Here is a 17,436-nt window from a genome sequence, read left to right on the forward strand (position 1 = left end):
TGAGTGCAATTTCACATGCCAAATGTTATGTTTACTTTGCATTCCTGATATATATGTGTTATATTGATATTAGTGTATTCTATATATATGTAGGAAGTATCGTATACGTATAAAATATGAACATGTGTTTGCCATGATTATTTGTCGTGTATTTGTGCTAGATGTATGTGTGTCAACTCCTTGGCAAAATGAATTGTCCAAATGCGTGTATTCCAACATACGTCATGTATGTTGCACTATGTAGTCTAAGTGTTTGTAGAAACGTCTGAATGGTCTAAAGTGTAATTTATTATCCTGATTGCAGGCGTTGAGAAGCGATTCTCAACTCTCTTCTTGGTGTGTATGATTTCCTACATGCAAGTCACATTCTTTGTTGTTTAACTTCAAGCATTACTTATGTGTAAATCCATGTTGAGTTGATATTCTGCAAATGCTCACATACTACATGATTTGAATTATTGTTCCATTACTGTTCTAAATTCTATATGAATATCTGTTGTAGTGGAATGTGTTTGAGACTATGAAATAGTCCAGGAAATCGGTAATCGGCCTTGAGTTCGTGGCTGAGGTTGCTTTCGTCACGAAGGACGCCATTTGACGAACCCGAGTCGTATTAGAGTTGTCGGCAGTGGTTTGGCCACACGGAGTGTTTGTGCACTCTATGTCGTTCAACCCAACGTGCGCTCGTGCTAGTCGAGTTTGTCAAGTAACCCGATTGTTCGATGTATGTTCACCATGTATGGACGCTATTACTTGAATCTAAGGTACCAAACTTACCAGTGCAAATCCTGTTAACCGTTGTACCTTAATCCCCTAAGACTCATGAGCCGGACATGGTGGTGTGGGACACCGTGGTCGAGCTGTCGGCCTACGCTGGGGTGACGAGCCTCCCCGTAGTGACCAGTGAGCAACCAAACTCATGAGCTGATTATGGTGGTATGGGATACTATATTTGTGCTGTCAGCCTACATTGATTGGTGACGAGCCCTTTATAGTGACCTCGAGCATACCTGGATACCGCATTGAGGTGACGAGCCTTATTGTAGTAACGAAGGTATGATAGGCGTGCATTGATTGGTGACGAGCCCTTTGCAACGACCTAAAACTATATGATCGTATGAGATTGTCTAGGACTGACGACCCTAGAATGGATCACTGTTTGGAAATTGATATGAGGAAGGTACCTTAGCTTTCCAATCCTGCTGTATGAAAAGGACTAATAACAACTTGGTAATCATGTTCATGCACCGCATTGCATGTGCCTGGAAGAGGTGGAGCACTTGAGGTGATGTCATGCGTAACATAAGATGAAGACGCCGAGGGTGTATAGGTGAGGGCATAAATCATTCTACATACATTCTTGCACTAACAAGAGTAATTAGGACATGTTTGATTGTTCTGCTTTATCATTACTGCTTGATTGAATTGATAACATGTTAACCTTTGCTTTATTGTTCCACTGATTTGATTACTCACTCCCACATTCTGGGACGGTGTTTAAACACCAAACCAGACTCTGTCTTAGATGCAGATATTGATGCGGCCCCTGAGGCAGAGCAGGAGTTCGAGGATGATGAGGCTGAATTTTCTTTCATGCAGTTTTCAGGCGGGTTCTTGTGAGCCATGTCCTGATGCGCGGGAATTCTAGGTTTCTTTTGGAATAGATAATGTCTTTTAATGCTTGTATTTTGATAGTAACACTTGTAAGTATGACCTGGCATGTATATGTATTTCAGGGACTTGCACATGTACACATATGTTTCTTTAAGTCTTTCGCTTGCGTCTATCACTTATCCTTGAATTATGTTTGCAGTTTTACTTAATCCATTCCACGTTTTATGTACTCTTACAGACAACATACATCCATCATTAAATATGTTGCATAAGTGATGTTTTAAAACTCAGGAGCTGGGTTATTCTCGACTCCCGAATTTCAAGGCGTTACAGCATCCCACATATCCAATCACTTCTAATTGGTTGGATCCTCTATATGTGAACATGTAATTGTTGATTCTCTCTAGGTAGTGCATAACTTTCTTAACAATTTTCTAGTGATCAAGTCTAAGATCACTCTAATATCCACCCAACATCTCAACATCAAAGCTCATACTAGGTCAAATGCATGCTTGCGCATACATAAGGCTCCCCACTAGAGAAGCATAAGGTGTCTCCTTCATCTACGCTCTCTTTACATTATTCTTTGAAATTTTGTTATTGCTGAATTTGTCTCCTTTAACAATAGGTACATCATTAGCCCTATAGTTCTCAAGGTATCCCGTATCGGTATCAGCTGGCGTAACGATGCCCTCCGATACAGATACGAATATGGGGCGTAATGACCCGTAACGGTGCTTTTTTTTTGCCAAAAAAATGAAAAAATATGGATTAAATCCGGAATATTCTAAGCACTTCAAATATGCATTCATTTATAAATTGGAACATGTTTATGGTGGTGTAACTGTCCACTCTTTGGTGAGAAATTGTATTGGACTGTCTGATGAATTTATGAACCAAACAACTTGAATTTGGCTGCAAAATTCATATATTTAATTTTCTAACTATCTACTATCAATGATAGATATATTAGAGTGAATGTAATATGAAAATATCTTACATAGGTAAGTGTTTGCAATTATTTTTCATAATTTATTTAACAATCTATAAAATGCACATTAACATGTCCTACTATGATTAACACATCATATTTTACCATTAAAACAGCAAAACATTCAATAAAAAAATGATTTTTTGAATTTAAATTAAAAAAGGACAAAAAATAGTGCGTAAATATAAAAAAAAAAATTTTAAATATTAAATGACATCAACAATCTGTAAAATGGACATTAATATCTTCTATTATGATTAACACATCATATTCTACCATTAAAACAGTAAAACATTCAATAAAAAGTATAAATACTTATTTTTAAAGATTTTTTGAAAAATGGCCCACGGAGCTTTGAATTAAAAAAATCCTTAATATAAGTTGTTTTTATCTAAAATATCAAGCTAATATTGGTCGAAAATAGCAATAGAATGATTTATGAAGAGTTTATAAGAAAGAAGTTTCAAAAAAATTGAAAAAATGGACATTAAAAAGTTTTTTTAAAAAATGAACGTTTTCTAACCGTTATGCCCTGACCATTACTTGCCAGTAACGATCGTTATGACTACAAAATCGGTGGGGGGGGGGGGGGCTTACGCAGCACGCCAACAACGCAGTGAGCCTAGATCCAATCTCAGGCCTCACCCACAAACGATAAACAAGAAGAAATATAAACTAGAAATAGATCAAAGCATTCAAAACAAACCACAAGACAAGATATATGTGGAAAAACTCCAAACTAGGGTAAAAAACCACGGATGCAAACTTCCACTATGAAGAACGAAGATTACAAAGCAATATACTAACATCTCCCTTGGAAGCACATATAAAACCATTTGCCCACACCTTAGAATAATTTTTCCTTACATTTTTCTCTATATAAAAAATCCTAGGAACTCCTGTTTATAGTTTAGGAAACTCCTCTTTCCGCATCCTAGTTGCAAAAGGACTTGCGACACGAAATTCGCACAAAATCGCGGAATGAATCTGCGTAACCCCGACTAGTCGTGCAGCCTGCACGACTGGCCAAGAGGACCCCAGACCGGTCATGAATGGGCCACGACCGGTCGAACACCTCGGGATAAAAAGCAGTGCTCGCTGGACTTTGAGTTGAGCTGGACCCTACGACCGGTCGAGGACAGTCCCAGATGTGGCTCCACATCTTAACAATCTCTCACTTAGAGACACATCGCCTTAAATCTTCGTCTTCTTCATTCGGAGTGCATCACCTCCCTGTCTTCAAGCCTGAAGACCAATCAAAGCTGAAAAAAGCTTCAGCTCTCCCGTGTGATCGCCTTGGTCAGCATATCCGCAGGATTCTCACTTGTATGAATCTTCTTCAGAGCAATCGATCCATCTTCCAATAACGAACGAATGAAGTGATGTCTGATGGCAATATACTTGGTCCTTGAATGAAAGGCGAATTCTTAGCCAAGTGTATTGCACTCTGACTGTCACTGTACATCTTGCAATCTGCTTGTTTCTTACCCAACTCTTCTATGAAACCTTGCATTCACACTATCTCCTTGCACGCTTCTGTAGCCGCAACATATTCTGCTTTTATCGTACTGATAGATACTATCTTCTGTAACTGAGAGACCCAACTGACTGCAGCACTACCTAGAGTAAAGAAATAACCTGTAGTGCTTCTTCTGCTATTGATGTCTCTTGCCAAATCTGAATTCACATAGCCTTGTAGCTTGATTTCTAATCCACCATAGCACAACCCTACATCCTTAGTACTTACCAGGTAACTAAGAATCCACTTTACAGCTTCCCAATGTTCCTTCCCGGAGTTTTTCATAAACATGCTAACAACTCCCACTGCTTGAGCAATGTCTGGCCTCGTGCTCACCATAGCATACATGAGACTCCCAATAGCTGACGGGTATGGGACTTTAGCCATGTAGTCTCGTTCCTCCTGCGTCTTAGCACCTTACTCCTTAGATAGCTTGAAGTGGTTGGCTAATGGAGTGCTAACCGGCTTAGCACCTCCCACATTGAATCAATCAAGTACCTTGGCTATGTACTCTGCCTGTGACAAAACCAGTTTCTTGTTTTCCCTGTCACGCTTTATCCTCATGCCTAGGATTTATTTTGCAGCTCATAAATCCTTCATGGCAAATTCTCTAGACAGTTGTCTTTTGAGATCTGAGATGTCCTTTATGCTTGAACCGGCCACAAGCATATCATCAACGTACAGAAGAAAGATGATGTATGACGTATCAAACTTCTTCAAATAGCAACAATGGTCTGCATGACATCTCCTATAACCATTTCCCAACATGAAACTGTCGAATTTCTTGTACCACTGCCTTGGGGCCTTCTTCAGGCCATATAGACTATTCTTCAGTCTGCACACTTTGTTCTCCTTTTCTGGTGTCACGTATCCTGTCGGCTGATGCATATATATCTCTTCTTCAAGGTCCCCATGAAGAAAGATTGTCTTAACATCTAGCTGCTTTAGATGTAAGTCCTCTGTAGCCACTATACTCAAGACCATACGAATCGTAGACATTTTCACCACAGGTGAAAATATTTCAGTGAAATCGATACCTGCCTTTTGTTGAAACCCTTTCACAACCAGTCTAACCTTGTACCGTTTCGAACCATCGTGCTCCTCCTTCAATCTCTAAACCCACTTGTTATGAAGAGCTTTCTTACCCATAGATAGGGTGACTAGCTCTCATGTATGATTGGACTCAAGAGAGTCTATCTCCTCATCCATGGTCTGCTCCCACTTAACCTGTGTATCTGTCTTTAATGCCTCTTCAAAACATTCTGGTTCACCATTATCTGTCAGCAGTAGATAATGTAAGGAGAGTGAGTATCGAACCGTGGGTTTCCTCTCCCGAGTAGACCTCCTCACAACCGGTGTATGTGGCTCTGCCTCATAATGATCCTGTGCATGATCATCCTGTGGCATTGTAACACTCGTGTCCTGTAACTCTTCCATTTCTACGAATTCTTTCTCCTCGGCCTTATTTTCCTGCACATTGTCCTTATGCATCATTTTTTCATTGAAGACTACGTCCTTGCTTCTGATGATTTTCTTGTTTTCTGCATCCCAAAACCTATAGCCAAAATCATGCTGCCCGTAGCCTATAAACGTGCACCTCCTGGACTTCGCATCCAGCTTGTTTCTGTGCTCTGCATCAATGTGAATATATGAAGTGCAACCGAACACTTTGAGATGTGCAAGGTTTACTTTTTTCCCAGTCCACGTTTCTTCTGGTAGCCCACCATCCAATGGTGCTGAGGGACTTCCATTGGTGAGATATGCGACAGTATTCATAGCATCTGCCCAAAAGGTCTTGGGTAACCCTGCATGTAGCCTCATGCTCCTGGCGCACTCAAGGATGGTCATGTTAATGCACTCAGCTACACCATTCTGTTGTGGTGTCCTTAGAATCATTTTCTGATGTTTGATTTCATTTACTGCACAATACTCCTCAAATCTCTTATCACAGTACTCTCCCCCATTATCAGATCTGAGACATTTTACTGTTCTACCTGTCTCGTTTTATACCATAACTTTTCACTTCTTAAATATGTCAAATACATCAGATTTGTGCTTTAAGAAATAGACCCATAATTTTCTACCAGCATCATCAATAAATGAAACAAAATAACGTGAGCCACCAAGAGACGATACCTGTGCCGGTCCCCACACATCAGTGTGTACAAGCTCCAACAGATGCATCTTTGGAGTGCGTCTTATCTTCTTGAAACTTACTCTCTTCTGCTTGCCATATACGCAGTCCTCGCAGAATTTCAAGTCAATAGACTTCAGCCCTGGTAGCTTCCCTTTTGACAATAGCACTTTCATCCCTTTCTCACTCATATGTCCCAACCTCTGATGCCATAACTATCTATTTACTCCAGTTGATGCAACTGAGAGTGAAAAATACGATCCTGAAGTCACGCATAAAGTATCTTCCTTTTTCCCTCGAGATATCATCAAGACACCTTTTGTGATCTTCCGGGAATCACTAGTGAATGTCGTCACATAACCGGTACCGGTCAATTGGCCCACTGAGATCAAGTTACATTTTTAACTCGGTACATGTCTAACATCCTTCAATTTTAAAATTGTTTCGTCTTTCTGATTGACATGAACGTCTCCCTTTCCAACAATACTGCACGGCTCACCATCACCCAGGTAGACTCTCCCAAAATCACTTGACACATAATTACGCAGAACTTCCTTACATGAAATGGTATGGAACGAAGCACCCGAGTCTATAACCCAAGACTCATTCATCGCATCAAGAGACAAGATTAAGGCCTATGTGTCACTCTCCTCGAATAGATTCACTAAATCCTTCCCACCTTGAGAGCTTCATTCTTGCTTCTTGAGCGCCCTACAATCACATTTCATGTACTCCTTGCCGCAATGCCAACACCCGTCTTTGTCTTTCGGTCCCTTGGACTTCTTCCTCGACTTAGAACGCCCGTGTTTATTACTTCCCTTGTTCAGCAATCTTCTTCTTCCTTTAACATTTAGAGCATTCCCCGAATCCCCTGAAACTCCTGATGCCTTTCTTCTAGATTCTTCGCTGAGAATTAGACTGGCCACATCATCAAATTTTAACTTTGTCGACCCTGAAGAATTGCTCACAGCAATCACCAAACCATCCCATCTGTCTGGTAAACTGGATAAGATTAATAACGCCCTTACCTCATCCTCAAAAACAATGCCAACGGATTCCAACTGGCTCGTGACTGTATTGAACTTGTTTAAATGTTCAACCACGCTCCCATCATATGACATTTTCATGTTGAATAACTGTTTTATAAGATGAACCTTGTTGGATGCTGATGGTTTTTCATACATGGTGGTTAGGGCTTCCATTAATTCTTTTGTCGTTTTTACCTTGGATATATTGAAGGCGACGCTCTTAGACAAAGAGAGTCGAATCGTTCCTAAAGCCTTCCTATCCAGTAAAAACCATTCATCATCTGTTATCTTTTCTGGTTTCTTCTCTTTTCCTCCTAGAGGAATATAGAAGTCCTTCTGATACAGATAATCTTCTATCTGCATCTTCTAAAAGGCAAAGTTTGAGCCATCAAACTTCTCAATTCTAAGTTTCCTTTCTTCCGTCATCGCTCCCAATAGAACTAAACCAATAGCTCTGATACCAGTTGTTGCGCAGCACGCCAACAACGCAGTGAGCCTAGATCTAATCTCAGGCCTCACCCACAAACGATAAACAAGAAGAAATATAAACTAGAAATAGATCAAAGCATTCAAAACAAACCACAAGATAAGATATACGTGAAAAAACCCCAAACTATAGTAAAAAACCATAGATGCAAACTTCCACTATGAAGAACGAAGATTACAAAGCAATATACTAACCTTTTCCTTGGAAGCACATAAAAAACCCTTTGCCCACACCTTAGAATAATTTTCCCTTGCCTTTTTCTCTATATAAAAAACCCTAGGAACCCCTGTTTATAGTTCAGGAAACTCCCATTTCCGCATCCCAGTTGCGAAAGGACTTGCGACACGAAATCCGTGCAAAATCGTGGAACGAATCTGCGTATCCTCGACTGGTCGTGCAGCCTGCACGACCGGTCGAGAGGACCTCACGAGTGGTCGTGAATGGGCCACGACGGTCAAACACCTCGGGATAAAAAACAGTGCTCGTTGGACTTTGAGTCGAGCCGGTCCATGACCGGTCGAGCCGGACCCTACGACTGGTCGAGCATGGCTCATGACCGGTCGAGGACGGTCCCAGATGTGGCTCCACATCTTAACCGGGGGGGGGGGGACCGTCACCTGTATCGTAACGGATACGGGACACCTTGAAAGTTCTTCGTATTCTATCTTTCAAAAATTCTATTAATGTAGGCCTTCTGAGATAATCTAAAAAGTCGACGCGATCTATATCGATATATTTTGATGTCGATAAAAAATGTAGATGCACCATATCTTTCATTTTGAAATTTAGAGAGAAAATCTTTACTTTTTCACAACATGCCCACATAATTACTAGCAAACAAGATATCATTCGCATATAAGACCAAAAAGATAAATTTACTCCCACTGGCCTTCAAATATATACATCGATCTGCAATGTTTTTTGAAAACTGAATGCGATAATTATGTAGTTATACTTAAGATACCACTGTCTGAAAGATTACTTAAGTATCATCTTAATCCAAAGCTTTTGTGGCCCACAAGAAGTTTTTAATGGTTAATCACCACTGTTTCATGTATTATGGTCCATCTGTGATTTATAACTGCTTCATTTTTTGGATCATGCCCTAAAATGAGCTTTCAATTGGGATAGACGGCTTGAATATAGTCACATACATCACAGTGGGCCCCACAGCCAGCAGTCGCACCCACTGCAGTGGATCCAGAGTTTCGCCTAATTCGCTCTCATTAAAATGAGATGGCAAAGGAGATTAACGGGAACCCTAAACCCTAAACCCAACACACACATCACAATGGCTGCACAGAGATTAACGAGTCATCTAGTTCGGTAAAAATTCATAAAAAGGGACCGTCCACATTTCTCACGGCTTAATTCGGTGGAATATAGGCCGTCCACATTTAAGTATAGACGTGGGCATGAAGCATCAGGCTTTTTGGGCCATCATATTTTCCATGTGAATTTCACTCCGTCCATCATGTGATAACCTTTAGGTTGAACCGTACAAATAATTTAGAGATACGGTCACCTATATCGTAACGGATACGGGACACCTTGACAGTTCTTTATATTGTATCTTTCAAGAATTCTATTAATGTAGGCCTTTTGAGATAATCCAAAAAGTCGGCGCGATCTATATCGATATATTTTGATGTCGATAACAAATGTAGATGCACCATATCTTTCATTTTGAAATTTAGAGAGAAAATCTTTACTTTTTCACAACATGCCCAATATAATTACTAGCAAGCAAAATATCATTCACATATGAGACCAAAATGATAAATTTACTCCCACCGGCCTTCAAATATATACATCGATCCGCAATGTTTTTTGAAAACTGAATGCGATAATTATGTAGTTATATTTAAGATACCACTGTCTGAAAGATTGTTTAAGTATCATCTTAATCTAAAGCTTTTGTGGCCCACAAGAAGTTTTTAATGGTTAATAACTACTGTTTCATGTATTATGGTCCATCTGTGATTTATAACTACTTCATTTTTTGGATCATGCCCTAAAATGAGCTTTCAATTGGGATAGATGGCTTGAATATAGTCACATATATCACAGTGAGCCCCACAGCCAGCGGTCGCACCCATTGCAGTGGATCCAAAGTCTCGCCTAATCCGCTCTCATTAAAATGAGATGGTAAGGGAGATTAAAGGGAACCCTAAACCTTGAACGCAACATACACATCACGATGGCTACACAGACATTAACGGGTCATTTAGTTTTGTAAAAATTCATAAAAAAGGGACCGTCCACATTTCTCGCGGCTTAATTCGGTGGAATATGGGCCGTCCACGTTTTAAGTATAGACGTGGGCGTGAAGCATTAGGCTTTTTGGGCCATCATATTTTCCATATAAATTTCACTCCGTCCATCATGTGATAACCTTTATGTTGAACGTACAAAAAATGAAATAAAAATCAACCCATCCAAAACTAAAATGGGCCACATCAAATGGGAACCGTTCACTTGTTGTAGCTCGTCTGAGTTTTGAACGAAGTTGATTTACATATTCCCTTCATCACGATGAGTCAGCACGATGAACGGGTTTGATTATCTGGCGCCGCATGCAAACCTACGATTGGTGTCCCCTTCCCATCGTTCCCTGTGGTGTGGTTCACATGAATTACAGATCTAGCAGATGTTTTTCCACAGGTACTATAAACAAGAAGAACACACGTGGGCATGAAGCATTAGGCTTTTTGGGCCATCATATTTTCCATGTGAATTTCACTCCGTCCATCATGTGATAACCTTTAGGTTGAACCGTACAAATAATTTAGAGATACGGTCACCTGTATCGTAATGGATATGGGACACCTTGACAGTTCTTCATATTGTATCTTTCAAGAATTCTATTAATGTAGGCCTTCTGAGATAATCCAAAAAGTCGGCGCGATCTATATCGATATATTTTGATGTCGATAACAAATGTAGATGCACCATATCTTTCATTTTGAAATTTAGAGAGAAAATCTTTACTTTTTCACAACATGCCCAAATAATTACTAGCAAGCAAAATATCATTCACATATGAGACCAAAAAGATAAATTTACTCCCACTGGCCTTCAAATATATACATCGATCCGCAATGTTTTTTGAAAACTGAATGCGATAATTATGTAGTTATATTTAAGATACCACTGTCTGAAAGATTGTTTAAGTATCATCTTAATCTAAAGCTTTTGTGGCCCACAAGAAGTTTTTAATGGTTAATAACCACTGTTTCATGTATTATGGTCCATCTGTGATTTATAACTACTTCATTTTTTGGATCATGCCCTAAAATGAGCTTTCAATTGGGATAGACGGCTTGAATATAGTCACATACATCACAGTGAGCCCCACAGCCAGCGGTCGCACCCACTGCAGTGGATCCAGAGTCTCGCCTAATCCGCTCTCATTAAAATGAGATGGCAAGGGAGATTAAAGGGAACCCTAAACCTTGAACGCAACATACACATCACGATGGTTGCACAGACATTAACGGGTCATTTAGTTCTGTAAAAATTCATAAAAAGGGACCGTCCACATTTCTCGCGGCTTAATTCGGTGGAATATGGGCCGTCCACATTTTAAGTATAGACGTGGGCGTGAAGCATCAGGCTTTTTGGGCCATCATATTTTCCATGTGAATTTCATTACGTCCATCATGTGATAACCTTTATATTGAACATACAAAAAATGAAATAAAAATCAACCCAACTAAAATGGGCCACATCAAATGGGAACCGTTCACTTGTTGTAGCTCGTCTGAGTTTTGAACGAGGTTGATTTACATATTCCCTTCATCACGATGAGTCAGCACGATGAACGGGTTTGATTAACTGGCGCCCCATGCAAACCTACGGTTGGTGTCTCCTTCCCATCGTTCCCTTTGGTGTGGTTCACATGAATTACAGATCTGGCAGATATTTTTCTACAGGTACTATAAACAAGAAGAACACACGATGGACGGAGTGGATTTTACATATACAACATGGTGGGCCCAGAGAGCTGGGGTGTTCTACGTGCTCGTACAAGAGGTGGGGTTGAGGGATTCCGGTCCGGCTCTCTCCAAGGAGATGTTCGCATGAAACGCTGCAGGAAAACCTTATCTACAACGCTCTCTTTATCAGTAACCGTAGGTTTATTTTGAAATCTGACCCGTTAAAAAAAGTATTGGACCATAGAAATAATTCTTAGATTGTAAAAATATGACGTTCATTTCATCTTACGGTCATTTCCTCAAAATCAATGCATAGCCGACGATGCAGATTAATCTTCATGTATGGCCAATATAATAGTTAGATTATCTCAATTTTTTTTATAAATTATTTTAACTATATGTTACACAATTTTAACGGCTTAGATTTTCTAAATAATTAAAAAAAGCAAAATAACGACGTTGTTTGTAAAATTTCAATACAGCGATGTACGCAAACACTCCTCCTTTCCGTTCTCTTTACAAGGAGAAGAAGTTTTCTCGAATACATCCCGACGCATCGTAATATGATGCGTCGGGACTTTATCCGTTGGATTACTGTTGTTTCCAATCATCCAAACCGTTTATTAGATAGGCCTCCACCTGGATGGGAGATCAAATAAAAAATTACCTTTATATTGAATATTTTAAACATTTGATTATACAAAAGGTACGATGAACGTTCAAGTACAAACCAAAAAGAACGAAATTATCAAACGATTAAACTAATGATATCAAAGCGTTTATTAGTTGAGATACAACCATAGAAAATGGGACACATCATATAAACGGCTTGGATCATTGGAAGATTACCTAGATTAAGAGATAAAGGGTCCGGATATTTCTCATGGCAGTACATCAGGATGTATGGGAGACGACCTTTACAGAGAAATGCTCTCTCTCTCTTTCCCGCTGATTGACAACGCGGCTGTATGAGAAATCCCTTAACATGAATAAACCCTCCCTCTTTCTCTTTCAGATGGCATCTTCTTCTCTTCTCTCTTTCTAGGGTTTCTTTTCTACTCTATTTCTCTCTCTCGATGTCTCTTGGGGACACCGCCTCCCTCAATCCAACGGCCACGATCGACCCACACCACCGCTTCATCGCCTCATCCAAGAGAAAATTCGACGACTACGATGGAAGCCCCACCACCGACGGCGATCTGATCAACGTACGGATGAAAAAGGACGAAGAATCCATCAAGGGCGATCATCGCTTCTCCTTCGAATTCGATACTCATCCTCTCTCCAGATGCACCTTCGCGTCGGATAATCGCAGCTGCAGCAGTAGCAGCAGCGGAATCTCCGCCGTCCATTTCTTCGTCCGTATGATCAACGGCGGGAACACGATCGTCATCCATGCTGACTCTGCTGACTCGATTGACTCCGTCCATGAGCAGATCCGACGGATCACCGGCATCCCGACCGCCGAGCAGCGGCTCCTCTACCTTGGCCGTCAGCTCCAGGGGGACCGATCCCTGGCCGATTATGAAATCTGTACGGACTCCACCCTTCATCTGGTGGGCCGCATGCGGAGCACCCAGCATCCGCGATCGTGGCAGGTGGTGAATGATATCGTGCACTGGGTGACCCGACTCTGCCGTGGCGACAGTGTCCCGACGAACGCTGTCCGGTCCCGTGTCAAGGAGCTACTCCGCATGTGCCCACGCGATGATGAGATGACTGCTGGCCACATCCAGGTCTTTAAGCTTGCCGGTGTCCCGTCGGCTCTTGTGATGCTGTTTCTGTCCCCTGTGAAAGGTAACCGTGAGATTGCCGAGGAGTCAATTCGTTTGTTTTTGAATCCGCATATAGATAGCTTGACGAAGAAGGTGCAGAACCAGTGCGCGTCTATAGTTCTGGAATTCTGCCAGTTGCTTTTTAGAACTGCCCATGATGACCCACTGTATGTGTTGTGCCGGAGCACTCTCGCGACACTGTTGGAATCCATGGGCGCGGCTCATGGGTCCGAGTTTTTTGAATACAAGAAGTCATCCATTGTGATTCATGAGTTCTTCCCATTCGCAAATGAGCTGGCATGCAACGTTTCGAGAGGTTTGGAGTTGATGACGAAGTTAACGAATTGCAGTCCAATCCCTGCCAGTGATCTGCGAGACTTTGCTGCATTCTCACTCACGCTGCGTCTTGCTATTGAGGACCGGGTTGGTGGCCAGTTCCCGATTCCTGTGGGTTCTCATGAGGGCAGTAGTAAGCAGCCATTTTATGAGGATGAGATCAGATTGTTTCATGGGCTTTTCATGGAGCTGCTGGAAAAAATCGACCAGTGTCTGAAGAAGGTGGAGGACTATTTGTTTGCGAATGGGACGGCCGAGAGTGACCGTCCTGTGAAGGACTATTTGTTTGCGAAGGTGATGGTCGAGGTTGACCGCCATCGGACTGAGTGGTCCCAGTATCTTGCTGTTCTCAAAGAATTGGATGCCATTTCGAGACTCTATGAAGGGGCATGGGAGAAACTCCGAGCCATTTTGCGGGGCCGACGGTTTCCATTGAACACACTTGTTAGGTATGCTAAGCGGAGTGATGACCATCTTTGGCTGCTCGAGCACAAGGATGTGACGGATTTTGAGACAAGGAGGCATTTGGTGATGATGATGTTCCCTGATGTGAAGGAAGAGTTTGAGGAGCTTCATGAGATGCTTATTGACAGGTCACAACTATTGGCAGAATCATTTGAATATATTGGTCGTGCAGAACCTGAAGCATTGCATGGTGGCCTTTTCATGGAATTCAAGAATGAGGAAGCCACGGGCCCTGGCGTGTTGCGGGAGTGGTTTTCTTTGGTGTGCAAAGCAATCTTCAATCCTCAAAATGTGCTTTTCCTATCATGCCCGAATGATCGTAGAAGGTTCTTTCCTAATCCTGGTAAGCTTTTGCTGTTTGGTGTGAGAAATCTTTCAATCCCCCTAGAGTGCATGTGCTTTCGTGCTCAAATGATGGTAGAATGTTCTTTCCTAATACAGGCAAGCGCCTTCTGTTTAGTATATGTGTTTCTCTTTGAGTTCCTTTCTCCATTGAAACCTCTAATGACTCGGGTAATTGGAAGTTTATTATCTCTACTTATATGTGAACAGTCATGGACAATATTACCCACATAACTAGTCATTGGAAGATACATAATCCCTTGAATTGAAGTTGCAACTTCAGCAAAGGTCAAGTCGCCCATCCTTGTTTGGACTGGAGAACTCTGGGAATGCTAGACTTGGGTTCCTCAGGGAACACCCATAAAAAATTCAATTTGAAGCTTCCCGCGGGGATTTGGTTGTGCAGCCGGCTGATGTGAAGGATTGACCCAGACGTAGGTTCTTCCAAACTAAGCATAAGAATCACAAACAAAGTAGAAACAATAATTAGAACTTTTATTCATTTCCAAGGTGCCTTGATACTAGTGCTAGGCCCTTAAATAGGCTTAAGATGTACAAAGAAGGAATGTTTTTAATGTCATTGGCAACTAATGACTTATTGAAAAATAAAAGAGTAAATAAGAAAGATGTTTAATGGAAGAGACATCTAATGAGATTTTATTGCATGGCTAGCTGATTGATTTGCATAAATAACCTCGTTATTGATGAGCCAACTGTGGGGCTTGGGCTTAATGGGCTTGGCCCTGGCCCTGGCCCCGGCCCATGAATCTTGGGCCTAATTCAACTTGCATCAGTCCTCTCTGGCTTGAAAGAACTCGACTTCGGCGAATTAATGGCCTGATATTGCTCATAGAGGTCATGATTCAGGCGCTGGAAGTCTGTAACTGTGATCTATGTAGCATTGAAGAAAGGTTGTCCTTGCCAACAGATAAGAAACTTTTGGTGACCAACTTGACGCGTGGAGACAATCTAGTCGTCGAGAGCATCAATTATTGTGTCTGTAGGTAGCAAAATGGTCAAAAGTGTGATAGCTTGTTCTTTGATACCATCATTAGTATAGGTCCCATGATATATGGAATCTTTTACATTGAAAGTAGGACTACTAGGTAAATCTGGTGGGAAATCTAAAACATAAGCATTAACACTAATTTTCTTTATGCTTTTGAATGATCCCACATTGCGGGGATGAAGCTTCTTTGAGGATCCGATGAGTAACTGTTTAGAATGAATACGGACCATAATAATGTCACCTTCTGCAAATTTGGCAAAATGATGCTTTACATCTGTGTGTTGCGTATAATTTTTATTATTTGCGGCGATATTGCATCGAACTTCATTATGCACCTACCGCATATGGCCGATGAAGTCATCGACTTCTGCGCTTGGTCTCCACTCTAGGGGTAGAGGAACAAAATCAATCGGAAGACGAGAACATATTCCGGTTAAGGTGGCATCCTCGTGGACTCGTTGATTGAGTTATTATAAGCAAATTTAGCCATGGGTATTACTAGGTTCATGTAGCCATATGATCGCGGACAAGACTCTATAATAACTTGCCCAAGCTTCGTTTGATCATCGGTATGAGGGTGGCGGGCACTAGAAAACTGAAGCTTGGTCTTCGTTGCTGTCCAAAGAGTTTTCCAAAATAGGTCATGAGCTTGGTATCATGATTTGATACAATTGTCTTCAGAAGCCCATGAAGACGAACAACCTTTCAAAAAAATAATTGAGCAATCTTGAAAGTGTCTCTATATTCAAACATGGTATGAAATGAGCCATCTATAAAAATTGATTAACCATGACAAATACTTAATCAACTTTTTGGACAGTCTTTGACAAACCCAAAATGAATTTCATGTTGAGATCTTCCCACGGAGCTTGTGGGATTGGTAGTGGTTGATACAATTCACTGTTTTCTTTTGACCCTTGGCAAGTAGGCAAACCCTGCATGATTGACAGATCTTCTCGACATCCGATTTTAAATGAGGCTAAAGGTATCTATCTCCAACGAGGGCTATGGTACTATTACGACCCAATCGCCTAAATGACCATTACATCTATCGACTTGTAATTCCCTTGCAACATACTCACAAATAGACGTGGTGGGTAGGACAAGTTGTCCCTTAGAATTGGCCACTATCATGAATGCTGAAACGTGGGTGTCTCATATGCTCTCTACTAGGAATGTCTGTGTAAATATGTTTGAAATCCTTATTTTTTGCATACTCACATTGTATCTCTTCGAACCTCGGAACAATGATAGACATCGATAATAATAAATGTGAAACAACAACTCAAGGCATCAACAATTCGATTGTCCTTGCCAACCTTGTGACAAATGACAAAGGAGAAATCTTGTAGGTAAATGCTCCACCTGACACAATGAGCAATCATCTTTTGTTGAGAGTTTTGATACATGAGTGATTCACGATTAGCGTATGAGGCAAACTCTGTGCTAATCAAATAGTGACGCCAATGCCATAGAGTTCGAACAACGGTATAAAACTCCAAGTCATAAGTGAAGCACCGTTGCTTCGCATCGGAGAGCTTCTCGTTGAAGAATGCTATTGGATGATCCTCTTGATCAAGAGCCCCACCAATGATGATGGAAGCGTTGTAAACTCACATCAAATATTTTCTCAAAGTCCGAAAGGCGCAAAATTGGAGCTTCGGTCATCTTACATTTGATCCTATCAACACTCTTGTTGTTGCACTTGTCCATTAAAATTGTCTTTATTTCATGCAATTCGTGATCAATGCCATGATATTGTTGAAGTTTTGCACAAAACATTGGTAAAATGTGGCGA

General features: G+C 41.1%; 1 protein-coding gene across 1 annotated transcript in view; it reads left to right on the top strand.

Moving 5' to 3' along the window:
- The first annotated feature begins 12,633 nt into the window (after positions 1-12,633).
- LOC131219551 (E3 ubiquitin-protein ligase UPL5) overlaps positions 12,634-17,436 on the top strand; it is a 31,858-nt gene continuing 27,055 nt past the window's right edge. The window contains exon 1 of the mRNA XM_058214748.1: positions 12,634-14,630. Within this exon, the coding sequence (XP_058070731.1) occupies positions 12,788-14,630 (1,843 nt within the window). The 5' untranslated portion in view covers positions 12,634-12,787. The remainder of the gene's footprint in view (positions 14,631-17,436) is intronic.

Source organism: Magnolia sinica, chromosome 11 (genome assembly GCF_029962835.1).
Source record: "Magnolia sinica isolate HGM2019 chromosome 11, MsV1, whole genome shotgun sequence".
In the NCBI taxonomy this organism is placed as follows: domain Eukaryota; kingdom Viridiplantae; phylum Streptophyta; class Magnoliopsida; order Magnoliales; family Magnoliaceae; genus Magnolia; species Magnolia sinica.